At 36.0% G+C, this 19,185-nt stretch overlaps 1 protein-coding gene across 1 annotated transcript in view; it reads right to left on the bottom strand.

The window, feature by feature from the left end:
- The window catches only part of IQCH (IQ motif containing H), a 72,908-nt gene extending 54,266 nt beyond the window's left edge, over positions 1-18,642 (bottom strand). Inside the window, 6 exon segments of the mRNA XM_026074882.1 lie at positions 1-66; positions 1,364-1,575; positions 2,513-2,641; positions 3,363-3,474; positions 13,219-13,335; positions 18,577-18,642. The exon segment at positions 1-66 is cut by the window's left edge and continues 486 nt beyond it. Of these exon segments, the coding sequence (XP_025930667.1) occupies positions 1-66; positions 1,364-1,575; positions 2,513-2,641; positions 3,363-3,474; positions 13,219-13,326 (627 nt within the window). The 5' untranslated portion in view covers positions 13,327-13,335; positions 18,577-18,642.
- Positions 18,643-19,185: the final 543 nt, after the last annotated feature.

Below are 19,185 nucleotides of genomic sequence, written 5' to 3'. Positions count from 1 at the left end.
RCGAACAGCAATATTATAATCAAAGCATGGATCCTGTAAGGGCTGACGTGGAGACGTTTTTGGGGTCTGTGGAAAAAGCATAACCACGATTAAGAGTAATTGCCATCAATTGCAAATGAGTGGTCAAGACATACTACTGTATTACCATTTACCACGCAGCTGTGGAAATTTATGCATCTGAAATGTAGTAGTATTGATTTAACATATACACGTCACAACCACGAAGTCTAGCCCCTATTTACCATAAAACCTATCACCACACAAATACCTCAGAGGTCATGCAAGATTATGAACATTTTGATGGAAATACACTAATGGCACAAAGGAACCATGCTTGATTTTATCAAATATAGCGACAAAATCTCATAGCGGCATTCTTACGGTCAGCTGATCCCTCAATCCTATAGTGATTCACCAGACTACAATCAGACAGTAACTACAACATCATTCCTACACTCAGATTGTCTCCACTTATCCCAGCAGAAGGGTAACATCCTGCCCAATTAGTGTACCCAAGGTAAAACTTGAAATAGAAATGTTCTTGAATCTCACTTGAACTTTGCATTCGCCAGCAAATGTAGCCAGCAACTCATTAGTTCTGATTTTCAATCCAAGTGCACTGTTTTCAAACTGTTTTTACAGAATTATTATGTACATTAATAACTCATTGACCTCCCATCTCCATTTCTCAAGTTTGCTTTATTTTCAGTTTTCAGGTTTCCTCTTTCCTTTTCTGATCTCCTCAATAGCACAAAAGTCAGACAGCCTAGAAAGATCAGGCAGAACTTCAGACAGTCTGCTATGGAACACTACAGTTAGACATAAAGGGAAAGAAAAGTCCCCTTTGCATAGAGATCAAGAACAATCATCAAGCATTAAGTAGTCAAGGTCAAATCTCCCTATAATCTTCTGTAAAAGGGAAACACTATATTTGCTTAACTGCAGTGAGGAAGATTTGAATGAGACATTAAAAAAACTCTTTTTAACAGTAAAGACAGTTAGGTAGGCACTGGAACAGATGGCCTAGGGAGACTGTGGAGTTGCTATCATTGGAAGTTTTCAGAACAGGTTAGAAAAACATCTGTCAGCAATATTATAGCACAGGTAATTCTGCCTGAAGGTCTAGATAACCTCGTAAGATCCTTTTCAGACCCATTTTCTAAGATTCTATGAAAAAGGCAAACAGTTTTAGGTAGGAGAAAGTAGAAACTGGCAATATAGAAAATATTTCCTATTTACTGGCTTTAGCTCAAACCCTCCTGTACCAATTCAGTGACGTACAATAATTTCCTAAGACATACCTGATGAAGACAGTATTAAAAACATGAATAGAAACCTCTCATTAACCTCCCTGTCTGAATACCTGAGGTTGACAGGGAGTCTGCAGTTCAGATTCCAGCTGCTGAGCTGGATGTCTCCACACTGGTGATGATTTCCTTGACAAAACCATGGAGTTGCTGGATGGAGCTGGTGCAGCGTAATCTTTGTTAGAGGAACATGTGTCATCAAGTGCTTTCTTTGAGTTTGGAAAGGTGAAAATGGCTGTATTCTCAGGGTCCACTCTACTAATCTCTCCTGCACCAATGGAAAAAATGCAGCACAGATTTCATTGCTAAAAGAAATGCAGTAATAACATCAGAAAGATACTCCACCACCTACCATTAGGTATTGGCATACTTCAGTTTATTCTCATGTCCAAGTGAGTTGCAATTTTCGGGAGCTGTTGCTAACAACCATTGAGGAATGTCATTGGATGGCCATAAGCCTAGCCATGCTATAACAGGTTGCTATTATGAGGACTGAGATTAGGCTACAGGAAAATATATCACGGTTTTAATATATAACATTCTAAAGTTCATAATATGCCAGCCAACAGTATACCCAGGATAACAATGTGAGAATATTAGCAGTTTTACTCCATGCTATTCCAGATATAATTTTAGTTTTCAACCACTCCTTTTCATTATAAGAGCATTTAAATTTGTAGGGATTGCTACTAAACTCTCTGCTCAGTTTGCTCACCCTCCTTTCCATACCAATGATAGGTTTACCACATGCCTTAAGCAGCAAAAACAGTAAATTTTGAGTAGACTTTGGAGCAGATCAGAATTCCATTACCCAGAGTATATTCACTTATTAGGAGTCTCATCTAATAACACCGGCAGATAGATTCTTGATCAGCTGTTGTAAATCATGTTTACAGTGACCTACAGTAACATTGGCTTTATCCTAATGCTGATGGTCAAATCTTCATATTTAGTTGCTTAAGATGTCAAACATAGCTAGGAACCTACTAGGATCTTCAGAATAAACAGAGACCAAATCCTCATAGGGATTTAGAAATCCATTCGACTGAAAGACACAGGATGCTTACGTATGTCTTCATGTACTTAGTACTATTTAGAATTTGACCAACTATTCATTAGCCAGCTGCCTCCTTAGGAGACAAGAGAGAGCCTGAAAGTGAAGTTGTACATGCAGCTGATGGTTGTTATCGACCCTTTGCACTCACCTACAACTGACTTCTTGTGCTGCTTGTGAAATTCATGGAGAGGAGCTGGTTTAGACACAACAGGAGATGACTGGAGGGTTATCTTTGCTGCTGGAGGGATAAGCCTTCTTTCAGTTAGACTCAGAATACCTACAAGATGATGATAATACTGAACAAATCATTCACACTCCAGTTATGAACAAAAAAATTAGTCAGTAGCTGCAAAGAAAAAAATAATGACAGACTCAAGTTCTTCCAATTTCAATGAAAACCAAAAAAAGCAGTGATTTTCTTTCAATGACGAAATTCAAGGAAGGTAAGTTTTACCTATAAAAATTGACATACACATAAAATATATTGTAATAGTGCTGATTCTAAGAAGGAATAAGGGCTTGTAGAACGGCAATTTAATATACAGGATGTAGAACTAACTCTTGTAAACCATAACACAGTAATGACTATGGACTGATGGTTAAAATAGTCCGAGTACAGTACAGGTCTAGTTAAGATCAAATGAGCAATAACCAGATATTAATTATGGCTGTTTATTTTGACCACTTTATTTAGTCATGCAAGAATGTTCTCTCACACATAATTATTCTTCTTCACAGGAGAAACTGAACTCCACACAACACAAGATAACTGGCTCAGGGAGGAGGGTACTCAACACACGATATGTTATGTCCTAAAGATCTCTACCATACGTGGTAGGTAAGTAGCCTGAAGCTGGCCTCTACTCTTGGCAACCTTCGAGATCACAATTCTTTATAAGTTTTGAGGTGCCAGAAAAATCTAATTACCAGATACCTCCTTCAAACAGCAAACAAAACTGCCTTTGTAGAATACACCTGGTGTCTGACAACACACTCACCTCTCTTTATATCATCTTCTACCAGGGGCAAAGGAGAATCCACGTGGTGAGAGGCAGGCAAAACCCAAAGGTTGCTAACTGTACAACCCTTCACTATCTTCTGATTACACATCTAGGAAGAGATAGAATCTTCTTTTAACAAACAGAAATTCTGAATTTGCAGAAGACAAACTTTTCTACTTATGTAATACTAAATAATAAATACAATTTCTGCTATGAATAGTTTCATTAAGATTTAATAATGTAACAGTACGAGCACTGATTTTACTACTTGTGAACATGTTGCAGTATTGTCTACTGTCATTAGTTTAGTAATTTAAAATAAAGTTAATTAAATCTAATCAATGTCTTGTGATTTCTGCTACGCAAAAATCAGTGTACTAGTTAACACAGGGATCGCAAGAAGTTTGCTCAGTTTTAATGAGTACAGCGTAAACATAGCATTTCTTGACAGAGCAGCCTTTGAATATATGAAATGCGTGAACAAGCAAGGTACCAGGAAGGCAAGGAAGCACTTTCAAATACGTAAATAAATCTCCACTGGGAAGAATACTAGTAAAATTAAAATATATGCAACTGTTCACAATAACTGTCACAGGCTTCTGAAGTTTCAGTGTTCTTTAACTACAGCAAAGAGTGACATAGCCTGTTAATGTGATGTGGAAGCATGTGCCACACTGGCTGTGCTAATGTGGGGATTAAGCTTCCTTACTTTCCCAAGCAACCTGTATGTTTTAAGTGCCAGGAATTCAAGCAATGACAAACATGACTTTGGGATAGTAACATTACATGTCTTATTATGATTATCATCCCATATATAGAGCATTTCACAGGGAAAAGAACAGCTCACAGTCTGATGCTTTAGGCATGAAACCTCTACATTATCATCTAACATTTTGTTTCTCTCTTTCTCCAGCGTGCTAAATATCCTCAGTTTCTTTCTAACTACGAATACACATGCTTCTTCTATTTGGCATGTGAGGCTGCACTCAGCTCCGAAAGAAACAAGAGCCAGTTCCTCATTAGGCTTAAAGCATTGCAGGTCATGTAACTTCAGGACAATTAACATCGGCGAGGTCTCTGGCTTGAAGATAGCAAATCAGCAGCAGCAGCGATTTTCTTTTGCCTGGCTGATGCTAGAAACAATAAGACGTAGAAAAACCTAGGAAGTCGCAAAAGATCCAGCTTAAACTCAAATGTTCTGATGAAGCAAAAAGAAAATTTAACACTAGTCTATCAAATATTGCTTTGCCAAAGGCTTTTTGGAAATCTAGGTAAATGTTTCTTAGCTTTAGCAGCTAAATTCGCCCAGGATGATTGAGTATACTCTAATGTATGCTGCTCAGAACCTTCTCAGCAACTGCAGCTTTGCAGGTGCTCAGATACCTRAAATGACAGTGGCAATCTGTCCTCCTTCTCAGTAACTTTCTTGCTGAGCCTAGACAACACAAGGAACCTACTAAATTTGAAGGCATAGGGAAAAAGTGCTAGCACACTGGTGTGGATACATTAATCTCAAGAAGAAGAAAGGTATTGGGAGAGGCAAAACGGGTCTTTGAGCAAACAGGGAAGCTACAAGGCAGATTGGATAAAGAAACAGAACTGGGGATGGAGGGACTGGGAAAGATCATGGGGACAGGTTGTACAAAGAGCCTGGCAGATGGGTTGGGAGGGTGACAGACAACCAGGCAGATATGACTAGGATACATTGTGCAAGGAGGCTCAGAAGACAACCCCAAGGAGCAGAGAGACTRGGTAAGATAGAAATGGGAGAAGGAGAAACTGGGGCAGGCTGGGGAAAGGAAGCAGRCAGGTTGGTACTGTATTTCCCACACAATCTGGAGCAGAACTCAAGATCCCACAGTCTTCTCTTCTCTAGTCAGCAAATACCCATGAAATCCAGTAGAAAAATGTGGCATATTTCTGTAGGTGACCATAGGCTACCAGTCACTCCATTAGTCTAATAGCAGAAATTTCTACATTGGATAGAAAGGTTTGAGCCCCACTGGTGAGCTATATGAAAGATACCCTAATACCATGTACTGGACAGTTTTTTGATTTGCTTTTTTAAAAGATATTTATGAATGACAAACTACCTTAAAATAATATTAAGTATGTAAAATTTGAAAGCTAAAGAATGTTGGTAGATCTGCAAAAGGCAAATAATAATACTTCCCTCCTTTATAAAGCACGTTGGGACTTTCTGGTTTGAAATACTAAGTTTTAATGACTAATTATCATGCTTGGGTACAGCTTTTAGCACAATAGGATCCAGGCCATGATTTGGATCTTTGAGCCCTATTGTGTCATAATTAGCAAATARCATCAGCCATCAACTTCATAAAAAGGGGCAGGCAATTCTAAAGAACTGTTTATAATTCTAATAGGAAAATGGGATAGATCAAAATAAACTATGATAATTTTTTCCTCCAAATTTCTGTAATAATGCTGTCCACAAAAAGACATTAGGGTGATAGAAAATATGTAGACTTCATCATAATAGAGAGTCTTTCAAAGAAATCATAGGCACTCATTTTAGTTATGGCCATTACAGAACATTATGCTTTAAGGGATCTAGATGTATGAATCTTCATGTCCTTGTGTTCCAAGAAAATGGCAATAAGCATATAACAAAGATTAACTTTATACCATCCAGCATATAAGTGGCTTGATACTGAGGAAAGGGAATAATAAACCMCAGTTTTCTACTCACTCTCAGTCCCAGCAGTTTGTTGAGGACATAACAAAAATATATAAAAAGAATGAAGTTTAATTAAATAGTGACTCTGTTTACAGACTTGCTATTGTATCATTAAAGTGGCACTGATTTTATTATCGGCCGGTTCTACCCTCATTTAAATCCCAGGAGTTTTGTTATGATAAGCAGCAGAACGAAACATATGCATTTCACTTGTGTTCATACAAACACAATAGGCTACAAAGGACAGTAATTCAGGTACAGCGTATGAGTTCAAAAGCAGCCTACAGGTTTTTATTTATTTATTTTTACTGAAGATAGATACTTAATTCTTCTTTGCCATATCCTTCAATTTCTATAAACTACATGGCAGGTGTCAGCTTAAAAAAAAAAAAAAGTCAGATGCAACTTTATAGGGGGAAGAGGGTTGTAATTTAAGCATTTACACTGCACAATGCCACTGTGATTAAGTAAATTACATAATATAGACAACAGTGGAACTGACCCAAAATTGTTACCTAGGAGAATTCCACCCAAACTGTACATCCCTCTTCTACATTCTTTCAGCATCCTATTTTACCACATTAACTACCCATTTAATGACTTGAAGACTTCAATGAAAAATGAAAGCACAATTTGACAAAACGCTTTCACACTTTACTTTCACTAAATTGAAACTGACCCAATTAAAATAAAAATGGCTTAAAAATAATAAAAATAATATTAAGTACTACAAGAAAAATGTTTGCTTTTAGCATCATTATAAATTACTGAATGGTAATAAAAATATAACAGTTTCATCCTTCTAAAAGGTTCTCCATAAACTTCCATCTGGTTATCTCAGAACAGTTTAAGACCTTTACTCACACCTGCAGCTTTTAGGGCATAAACACAAAGGCCAGTCAATTTACTATCGCATATTCCAGAACCGGCAGCTCCCAACTAGCATTTTAAAGTTTGTAGTGTAGACAGACCCAAAATAGCATGGAAGAAAAGAAAAAAACCCAAACATATCTGTAGGTACCTCACCACCTTCCTCTCTGGCAAAACCCGAGCTCAGAGGAGCTGCAATGCGGTCCTTACTGCTAAGAGGCAACTAGAATTTCAGGCATTTTCTCCCCAAATAATGTTTTTCAGTGAAGTTTATGAACATTATGATTCAGCAAGTATATTTTTTATTAAGTCAGCACACAGCACGCTTGATCATCATGGATACTTTTAAAGTACAGATTTAAAAGGCTGGAAGGGAGCACTTGATCTGTAGTGCAGTCTAAGGCTTGCTCTGCATAATATGCTTGGAGTGTGCTGAAAAACTATTTTTTCATCTCAAGCACTTCTGAGTGTAATTAACCTGGGACATGAGAAAAACAATTCTATTACCCTTTCTAACATGTTCTTCTCCTGTGGATAAACTTCTCCTACTTGATTTTTTCTTTTTGTTTCATTTTAAGTAGAGTACTTGTTGTAACACCAAAGGGATTTTTCCATTAGTTCTCTATTTGTTTTCTTTTTACCTAGACAGGAATATTTAGCTAGAACAACCTTTTTTGTATTTATAAATATGCTCCTCCCCCAATAAAGAATATAGATTAGTATTAAATATGGAGAAAAAGTTTTATCACAGATGATTCTATTAGTGCTGATAAACTGCAGGAATACTAGATAGACAAGGCATTTTGTAAGGAAATATTAGAAAACCACAGAGCTTGATAGTAATGGTGGAAAAGGCATATAACCAAGTAGTCTGCCATTTCATGATAATCTTCTCCAAACTGCCATCCACCTTCATATTCTCAAAAGTCTTATCAAGATTTGACGTAGAGTTGATAATCCCTAGAAAGGGAAGGTGAAAGCATGCCAAAATGGAAAGACAAGACTGTTTTTACAGATGTTTCCCAGGAAGCTTGTTAAGCGTAAGAGAGCTGGATGAGGCCTGTTAAAAAGGCAGCAAGATGAAAATGGAGGTAGGTATTGGTAAGTACCCTGGGCTGAATGGCAACACAAAGTGAATTTTCACTATTGAGTGAGAGGACGGACAGGAAGCACGTGAGCCATAGGCTATTAAGTCAAACCAGTCAAACCAAACCAATTCGTGTATGAAAACACATGAATATTAGTGGTTACAAATCAACAGAACCTGATGTTCAAGGAGGAGGTGGTAGGTTAGCTGCAAGTGATGGCAGAAAATCAGCTCAGATTGTAAAAAGCTCTATAGTGGAGTACAGACAGACCTGAGTGACTTTTACAATTTGTTCTCAATCACAGAATCATAGACATGAAACTGTTAGAAGGGATCTCTGTCAGGCACCAAATAAAACAGAGTACTGGCAACACTAGATCAGGTCAGCTCTGGTTTTGTCCAGCTGAGAATTATTAGGATTTCATTGCATTATATAGTTTTACAGCCTTCCAATCTAAACTGGTGTGTTTCCTGGGTGGATTTATAAGCTGAGCAGCAAAGCAAGGAAGCAATATCAGAGGCTAGTTTCACTGACACTGCCTTTCCCTGCTTGAGCAGTGGCAGGGTTAGACTAGATGATCTCTAAAGGTCCCTTTCAACCTCAACCACTCTGCAACACTTTGCTGGTCTTTCAGCTTCTATTGTGAAAAAGAAACTTATTTTGACAATCAAGCTAAATAAACTTAGAGTATTTTATGCTGGTTTCATAGCACCTAATTTTGGGACTTTAAGAACTTGCATGTGGAATTCAGTGCAGAAATACCCAATGCTAAGTAAATGGCAAATTCCCACCTGCGTCAGTAGAACTATTCTAAAGTTAGATGAGTCAAATGTGTAACTGTCTTTATAAGAATTCAAATAATCATTTTTAAAAATGGCTGTCTTATTCAAGGAGATTTTTGAGTAGGGAAACTATGTAGAAAATTCAAGTTTTTTCTCCTTAATTCAATTTACATAGTCCAGCATTTTTTCTACCTAATGATTAACATAGTTTCCATTAGATGCAATAGAAATATTAATACATTACTTCTCTTTTTTAACTGAAAGAAATAAATTCTGATTTAAATGGAAAGTCCAACATATAACCTCAAATACAGAGCAACTAGGCATCTACCAATAGGTCTTATATACTTTAAAGCCTTTAAACTAACCAGAGATGACTCTGAAATATTAATTTTGCAATGTATTTGGAAAAAAAAAAAATCAAGCTTTACTCCTTTAAACTGCCATGGAAGTTAGATCTGATGGCTTACTGCTAGCTTTCCCAGGAATTTACCTCTATCAAAATCCTGCCATAGCAGGTGCAAAAGAGAATAGATGCAGAACTTTGGTGAATACCACATCTGTTTTTTGAAAAAGGGAACAGAAGCAGCACAGAAGGAAGTAAGAAAGATAATTGCTGGCTTGAACTACAATACATTTCACTTGTGGGCAAAGGGCCAGCTTACACAAGGCAGAATATGCAGGCCCATCTTATTGGAATTCAGAGGTGGGCCTGCGTTCTTGTCCGGAGACAGCTGTAAACCAGCAGCCCATAGCATCACAATCAGGCACCGCGTTTCGTCAAGGAATGCTGATACGTACAGAAACAGCTTCAGCTGCACCCCTACCTAGCAAAATGACAGTCAATCTCCAATTCCAGATGACAAGAACTGGATAAAAACTTAAAACAAATGGTGACCTTTTCAAAAGATTAATTTGTTTACCAACAGTGTTCTATGTTTGTCATCTGAGATGGGGGTGACCTTCACATTCCCATTTCTGGGTTGAAAGGATGCTGACTATAGTCATCTGTTAAGTTAACTCTATCTCACCAATTATTACCCTTTTTATTTTTAGTGACAAGTTTTTATTAATTCACTGTGCTGCTTATTATGGTTACATACCATAATACAAATGCAACAAGCTTATTTTGAATTACTGTAGTGTAGCATCAATTTGTTTAAGTCTCTTTGTTACCAATGCCAAATTATGCTTTGACTGTAATTATAGCCATATGCATAGGTTTAAAACACAGTCAGGTTTTCAGGATCAGAAAACCTGTTTTTCTTCTACAACTTCTAACCATCTTAAATAAAATTATCCTGCTTTGCCTTACTTTATAGTTTTGGAAATGAATAGACTTTCAGTGATAAGCATTAGTGATTAGTGTGATGCAAATACTGAGTAAAGAATGGATACTGGAGGATATGATTAGAATGGTTGCACTGGAATAAGTTAGTTTAAAAAACAAAAAAAAAAGCAGAAACAATCACTGCCATCATCACTACAGCCACACTATATAAGATGCAGCTCATAAAGGCTAGAAATCATCACCGTATTAAATTCTACCTCATGAATAAATTAAAAGGTTCCTAAGTTTACATTATAATATATATTTATATGAAAACAGGGACCAAAAATTGCCAGTATAACTCTATAAAAGAACAGCAGTCCTAGGAAAATGAAAGGTATAGTTGTGAATCTTTTCTACGTTGCAGCAGTTAGTCAGAATTATTTTTGCTGCAATTCAGATTACTGTTTGTTTTGCTTGATACTCCATGGGAAGTGTCCATATTTAATAGTTATATACATATTTTTCATTTGTTATCCAGATATAGTCTACAAAAATCAAGCGATGCTCAWTCAGCTCATGTTGTTTCGAACAGAACTACATCCCTCATTTTAAGATAACTATAGAATGCTACACAGGATGAAGTATTAGTGTTGACCAGAAAAACAACAACAAAAAAGTTCAAAAGGGCAATAGCTACTACATAATTAATTGTTCTTAGTTTCTGTTATGAAATTCAGTATCAGCAACCTTCTCACACTGAAAGAAGAAAAACAGCAATTGTTCATGAATAAATGAAGTCTTTATTAAGTTTTAAAATAATTTTTCAAAACACTCAAATGGCACCTCAGTAAAAATTCTGTATAGATTTGTGCTTGACTTTAGTTACCTCAAAACCAGTTTGTTTTTAATTTTGTCAAATTTTATATGCTCAGATTTTATATGCTCCTTGAGAGCTCAGATGCTGACACTTGGAAAAAACTAGATGCTCTTAATCAAGTGATTAGTTTGTCATTTATTTCAGAGATTCCTTCTGCCACTGATTTTTAGCAAAACAGCCTTAGAATTTTTGTTATGTAGGGTATGTACATGGGTATACATGTGTGTGCACACRTGTGCACATATGCATGTGTAGAAATATTGCCCTCTAATGGCTGATTAGAAAAAACAGGGTAAATAGTAGCTAACTTCTTGTAGCAACAGTAATTGCTATTTTCTTCCAAACCTAAAGACCATACACTTTCAGACCTGCAACTAAACTCTTATTTTAGTTGCTAATGGTGATCTATAACTAGCATTCCAGTGACTGCTTGTATAGGTCACCTTCACCAAAAATGCCTTTATTCACAATCTCAGTAGTGGATTTTACAAAGCTACTTTCAAACTTTTAACCCCAGTGAAGCTAGAACATTTCAAAACAGATTGTTTCATCAGATTCAAAAACTTTCAAAAAGCTTCTACTTCAGTAAGGCTGCAGAACATTAAATTAGAGATGTAAAACACCTACTTGGTTATTCTGCCCATCTCCTCATCATAAACAGTTTCTTAGCAACTGTAAATATGTATCAGAGAGCTTGACTAATTTACACTAAATGTTTGTAATTTAAGTCAACATTAAGAAGTTTTCTCTGATCAGTATATGTTTCAGTGAGAGTGGTAAAACACATGGCTCTCTGCAGTGGTATAATATTCTTCTCTGTGAGTGTTTTAGAGTGGTTCTAAAAAGCTATTAGCCATGATGCTTTTTTCTAATTAACTCTATATCACAGGGTTAGACAAATCACCTCTTAGTCTGGGCAACAGCTTTCAAAAAATCATTTTTCATAAGTGGCAGCTCACAACTGTGCCATTCACAGATTCTGTTTATGTTGTTTAAAACCAAACACCCTAGAATGTCTCTTACGGCACTGGGCTTGCTGCATAATGCTCCTATTACATAAATTAAATTGTAGAAGAGTGTCTTTGTGCGAGACCACTGGGCATATTCTTTCATGTGGACCACAGTGCTGCGCTAAAATTGTAAACATAATTGATCTTCGGAGGGACATCTGTGTCTATTAAATTTTTTTTTTAAGCATACATCATAGAAAATGTCATCTTCGTGTTAATTTAAAAGGAAAAGCAGTTGCACAACAGAAATTTGGGAGAATCAAAACTTAACCTTACACAATTTGAATATTCTCATTTCAGAGAGAAGGGTGATTTGATGGCCACTGGTCAGGGCAATCTTCATGAGTGTGTTGCGGGAAATGCTCTGACTAGGCTTCGAGAGATAATTGCTTTGTACTAAGGGAAACAGTTTGACTAGAGATAAAAGAAAGGCTGTGCTTCAGAATACCTTGTAGCTTGACCATGAGGACATTTTGGGATCTGCAAGACATGGAATTATCTCCATATGCAAAGGAGGCACCTGAATCAGTCCCTCACACTCCAAAGCAAGTGCTCCAGTCACTGGGCTAAAAAGTAGAATGGGGCAACRACCCTCCCCAAACCCTGTCAGAAAATTAAGATGACAATGTCACCTAAAATCATGTAGTCACTCTAGCATTCTGATTCTCTTTGTGTAATCCCTACTTTTCTGATTCAGTGACACTGATTTCTGGTGTGATAGCCCCATGTTAGGATTGCTTTTTACATGTTAATTAAAAACAGCATCTAAAGAAAGTACAAACTTTTCACTCATTCATAACAATCCTATTGGCATTTGAAAACGGAACGCATTCATTTCTTGTTAGGAAACTGCCAGGTAATGAATGATCCCAAGCCCATTGCTTCTCAGGACCAAAGGGGCTCAAAGCCCCTTTACTTCTTCCTCGATTTTTGAATCACATCCTAAATTCCACAAGCTCCAGTTTGCTTACCTTCACTCACTGATTTTACTGGGATTACTCACTATGCACATTCCCATGTATACTTGCACCTTTGCAGGACTGGAGTCTTGTTACTTAAACCTGTTGTACTACGGGTTTGTTTTCCCCAATATTGCCACTTGATTAGTGTTTTAATTGTTATATATGAATGTCAAAATAGGAAATTATGAGGTACTTTCACTTAAAATAGGATTTTTATTTAGGTCAGATATGTATGAACTTTAATAGTAGACAGTTAATATAGATAAAAGCATAAAACAATATAAGCTACTTACTGGAGCAGGTTTTTTCTTAGTTATAAGTGGCAGCCTGATCCCACAGCCCTGCTTGAAAACAGCTTTAGTATTGATGTTCTCTGGGTCAAGCATAATTTTCACATTCATTTCCAGCTGCTGCTGAAATATATGTTATACATACTCTTAATATAATTGCACTAGAAAGAGGTGTTTATAAACAAGAATTCACTAACAAAAAATATTGTTCATGTATTTGAAAAATGATCGTAAAAAAACATATCATTTGACCATCCACACAGAACTGGATAAACAATGAAAAAGCATATTTTGATTAGATGCTTAGCAAGGCATAAAACTAATATTCACACATATGACTCTACCAAAGTTTCTTCAATCGACTTCRTTGCAAGTTCTGAAAGTGTCAAATTTTCACATCTTTCAAGTTAAATTTTGGGCGGAAAGAACAAACAGGTTTGACTTGCTGGATTAATATGTCATTTGTCAATTCCATTTATCTGTGCTATAATAAATGTTTCATGGTACTTACAAATGAGGAAACATGGACAAGCCATAACATTTTCAAAGAAACCCAAGTCATTATTATGACTATTACTACTTGTCCAGTTGGAAAGAGAGTTAATACATTCACATTTTATAAATATAGCTGTTCAGATAAAATATACTTTCATTATGCTGGTATAGACTTTTTTCTGAATGGTATCTCAGATAAATCTCAGACTGGCTTTGCCAAATTTGTAATGGAGTTTGCATCTGTGCCTTATAAAACTTTYATGAACTAGTCAAGGATATGGAAAGTATATAAGTATGTGTCTAACCATAAGCACAAATATAGACATATGCAACACAAGAATCTGTACTAAATACAAAGCACATTGAGGTTAAATGATTAAATGAAGAGCAAGGAAACAGAAGGAAAGATTAAATGAAGCCAATTGTGAGTTTCAGCCTGTAATCTTGCACAACTTCAGTCAACGGCAATCTTCCTATTAATACCAGTAGAYGCCAAGGCAACTACAATGTACCCTGTAACATTTGTTTATTCCATTGATAAGGCAGATCACGGCTGAAAGCAAATCTGAAAGCGAAGTTCTATATCCAGAAAAATAGGGTTTTTCTTCCAGTTTTATTTCAAAATGTTTTATTGAACAGGTTCTAYGTAAATATCTGGCAAACACGTACCCAAACCTTTGGGAGGGAGTTAAATATGCATTCTTGCCACAATTGACAATAATAGTTCAATCTATCTTGGCTATACTGGTCAGAGACTTTAATTCAGGAATCATTGACCTAATGGACCAGAACACCTTCCTTGGATCAGTTATGGCAGATTGACTCAATGCAGGTAGAGCACTTGCTTATAAGCAAATGAAGAAATAAATAATCCTTACAGTTACAAGAATTAAGATACAGTAGTTTCTTAATGTACTGTATTTTCTGCATGAAGGGATACAACTCTTTCTCTAATAAAAATTATTATGAATTAAATATTGCTGGACAGAAAACAAAGACCACATTTCTTCCTGTTAAAAAGTTTCTAAAGCATGTACTTTTTCTATAACAGCAAAAGTGGTGCCATGTACTTTTACTCAGAGTAAAAGTATCTTAAAGTAAAAACATTTCAGTACATAATGCCTGTGCTCTGGTTTACACTTGGATCTATATCAAGTGTAGTAATCTCTCTCATTACTTTCACTGCAATAACACTGCTAACTAGTCTGCACCCAACAGGGTTTATTTACCAACCAATGCTGAACAGGGAAGAATCCTCAGACAGCAGGAATTAATGCAGCTCTAATGAGGTCAACAGAGCTAAGTTAATTTAGAGGAGCTCGGGACCTGGCACTGTATGTGCTTAATTCCCATTATATGGGCATAGGAATATAAAAAGTTCCCTTACAATGTAAGATCAAACTAAACATTTATAGATAAGAACTCTCTACTGATGCTTCTATTACGTATATTAATAGAATATTATTTTTTGACAAATAAAATATGCCATATAAAATGCAAGAATCATTAGAGGTACATTTGAACCATTAAAAATTGTATTACTCTGTGAAAGAACTAAAAATGCTTGAATTTATCCACATAGTCTATTTTCTTCTTTTGATATAATTACAAGCAGATGTATCAATGAGATGTTCATTTAGATTTGGGTTTGTAAGAACAAAAGTTATTATCCAAGCCAATTACTCTTCTACCCACATGGCTGCACAGAGATAGAAAGTTCAATTTTCACCTCATCAGTGATTTTGTGGTATTTATTTTATTACTATAATACAGCACTGTACAGAAAGGAAACTGCTTGTGCTATTAAACAAGAATTGGAGGAAAATTGAGGGCCTTCTCAATTAAAATAGATGATTCACAATGCAGACTCCCCAGTCAGACTGACAGTGAAGTGAACAGCGTTGCAGTGGCAAATTCCACTCAGGATAACAAGAATTGAAATGCTTAATAAAAGAAGAAGCTGATAAAAGTTACTGCCAGCTTAGATRCACGGCAAGTGACAATTCTACATTTGCAGGAGTCGAAGCAGATGGCATCATGAGTCTCTTCCATCTATATTATCCAAGGTCTTGCATTTAATCTAGCTTTAACTGTCTTGATGTAGAACAAGAGAAAAGCAGGGCAAATAGCTCATTATTGCTAGCCTAATGCCCTATGAGAAAGGGAATTAGCATGCTCAATTACTAGCATGGAGTATAATCCACAGAACAAGTTGACATGTTCATTATAGTTAAAAGTAGTTCAAATCCTGTTCTACTTCAACACAAAAGTCAACTCCGGGTGGAGGGCATTTCACCATGCAGAAAGTCAACAAGTCTTGTCCACTATGTAATTCTATTTTGTGGATGTATGTGATACATGGTTTTGAATACAGAGTCCAATTCCTTTATGAATGGACTGCATTAATCTTTGAAGCAATCTATCTGCAACTAAACCATTTTTCATGCCTGTTTATGGTATTTGCATATTCTAGAGCCCTCTAGAAACATTTTTTTCATTTACATTTTTTATTCTGTTAATGACAAGAGAATATTAACTTGTTGTGTATTCAGAATGCCACAGAAAGCACCAGCTTTTAGAAAAACAAAATAAAGCTGCACAAGCAGCTTCAGGTGTTTTCAATTAACCATGCTTTTTAAACAAGTTTGAACCRACTCGCCTACCAGTTATGGACAACAATGTCTCTTCTGCCACTGCTATATGTATGGGCTTTACAATTATGGCCAGCAGAAAATACCTCTTCTGTGGTTCTTAAGCTTCATCAGAAGAATAAACTTAATTACAGCACATGAGAACAAAGGGGACAATGCTTCACAATTCCCCTTATGAGCTAGGTTCACATAGTCCAGCCCTGCCGGTGATATGATTCAGAAATACTGTGCGTGTAAGCAAAAATTTTAAGCCTATTCTGACATATCTGTGGGCAAGCTTGGCATATGACAAGTATTCTAGCAATATGAATGTGAAAAATCTATGTTCATTTGACTTCAACCTTGCTATATGTTAACTACTACAAACACAAATTACGCTCCATTTCTACATTCATACAGCCTATTATGGACTGCAAATCACAGAAACATTACTGTATGAAATAGTTATTTCTTTCAGAACTTACACAACTTCAGAAGTTGATTCCTTTAAACTTACATACTTGGAAATACTCTCTTCAAATGGAAAACTGTTCAGTTCACAGACATTTCTTTAAAGTGGAAAGGAATTTTGAAAACACACCAAAGTATGCTTAAATAAAAAAACTGTTTATAGTTGCAAGTGAGGAAAAGATAGGAACTGAGGAATTGCAGGTGATAATTTCCCAGCTGGATTTCACAACTATTTAATAATAAAAGCTTTTTATGTTGGCATGCCGGGCATGTAGAACAGCTGGCAAAACAGCACTGTTTGTCATTTTTTATAATGGGAAATTGGGGCTAGCTTGTGTGTCACTGAATATGCATTTCTAAGCAGATGCCATAGATATCGGACACGAAAAAAAATGAAAGAGGAAGTCAAGGCAGGGCATAGTATGTGCCCCACTCTAAATTAAGCTCACTGATGCACATAGAGCTGAAAGATCATAGAGATTATAGAGTAGCTGAACTCCAATCATTTTTCTTCACAATATAAGTGTATTCATACAGGATGGGATTGGAATACTCTGTGGAAAACCTGAAACTCTTGCTTTCAAAACATTAAGTATCATTCTTTTTCCACTGAAAACTTAAGGATGCCATGGGTACTCCATTCAACAAATTCCAAAGCTCTTACTCTTTGAAAATTATAAAATCAAAATGTTTCCTAAACAATAAACATTTTGTACATTAAAAAATATGACTTTTTCAATACAATCTTACAGAATTTCATTCTCATAGTTTTTTTGTATAATGGAATTTGTGCAAGTTAAAAGCCTGGGATTTTATTGTACCTTATCCACCATTTCAAAGAAAAGCAATATTTTAATGCTACTTGATATTGAGGGKTTTTTTTTGTTTTTTTTAAACACAAAGAAAAACAGCAATGTAAATGGTAGGGTGCTCATTTTGGTTATACCATTTCAGACAGCTTCAATCCATACCTTTTAGTTACAGTGCTAGCACAGAGAACCTCTAAGATTCTCTCACTCAAAGGTCCCTTGAATTTAAACAATAATAATCCCAAATTGTGACAATGTATTTTTCAAATCAATTACTTCTTAAAAAAAAATCTGATTAAACCACTTTGAACTGACCAATCAAAATGCATAGTTTAGAATAAAAAGCAAAAATATTTCAAATCCAAACATTTTAAGGCTTAATGTGATTTTATAAGGTTTCAGTTATGAAAGATAGTGAAATATCAGATTTCAAGGAGAAAAGCTGTGTTTATCATAGATGTGACTGCCCTATAACACAAAATGAAGACTTTCCCACACCTTGCCATATGTTTTGGTGAAAACAAGAAAGAAAACCAGTTTCAGTCTCAAATAAGGCAAGCGTTTATACCTGTGCTCATGCTATTCCAGCATATTGTTCCAAGTATTTCAAAGGGATCACTTACAGAAGGAAGCACAGTTAAGCATATGGTATTTGCAGGACTAGGACCCTTAAATTACTCGTGGAAGTAAAAAAAAAAAAAAAAAAAAAGAGAGAGAGAGAACTTCCTTCCTACCTTAGCCTTTATGCTGACGGAGGCAGGGAGAAAGCTGTCTCTCAGTTCTCTCATTCTACTGAGAACTTCCTAACACATTCAGTTACCAGATGAAATTTTAGCCAAAACTGAATCCATGGAGAGCCAGAACATAACATCACGAAATCAAATGATGACCTGCAAGACCCCAGTCTATGCATTTAATATAGTCTATGCCAAAGTACGTACTATGTTACTTCAGACCTGTGAACCTTGAGAGATACGTGGTGCTGATTTGTTGCATTCCTGGATGGTCAGAGGTTCCACAGGTACTCGTGGCAAAATAAGTCGTTTCTGAGAGGCGCCAAAAGGAAGCTCCCTGATTTAGAAGAAAGAAGCAATGAAGCTTAAAAATTACTTTGATTTTACCCATTAAACCCATCCTGCTTCCATCTGGCTGAATTTAGCAACTATACTTTTATTTAAATTCATGTGTAGCAAAAATTGCAAGAGTTAACAGAAAAGTTGCTGTAGCTACTCCGGACTCCTTTTTAACTTAAAATAAAACCAAAATAGCAAATGACCAAAATAACCTAATCCGGGCAGGTGTACCCATTCACTTCATGGTTTTGAYACCATAGTTTCCATCTTGCATTAATCCCTGCAATAAAACAGCTGTTCCACTTACCATTTAGGAAGCTGTTTTGAATGTTCTCCTCTATCAGTAGAAGAAATAGTTAACACTTGTCTGTTTATAGCATTTAAATAATTTTCAGCATGTTTCTGTTAGAGAAAAAAGTTTAGACTATTAAAAAGGTGTTAGGGTATTAATCTTAACTCACTTAATTTAGCAATCTAGAGCTTTCACTTGAG

This window comes from Apteryx rowi, unplaced genomic scaffold (assembly GCF_003343035.1).
Source record: "Apteryx rowi isolate R43461 unplaced genomic scaffold, aptRow1 scaffold_11, whole genome shotgun sequence".
Lineage (NCBI taxonomy): Eukaryota > Metazoa > Chordata > Aves > Apterygiformes > Apterygidae > Apteryx > Apteryx rowi.
The sequence above is the reverse complement of the archived record's forward strand: the minus strand, read 5'-3'. Positions and strand labels throughout refer to the sequence as shown.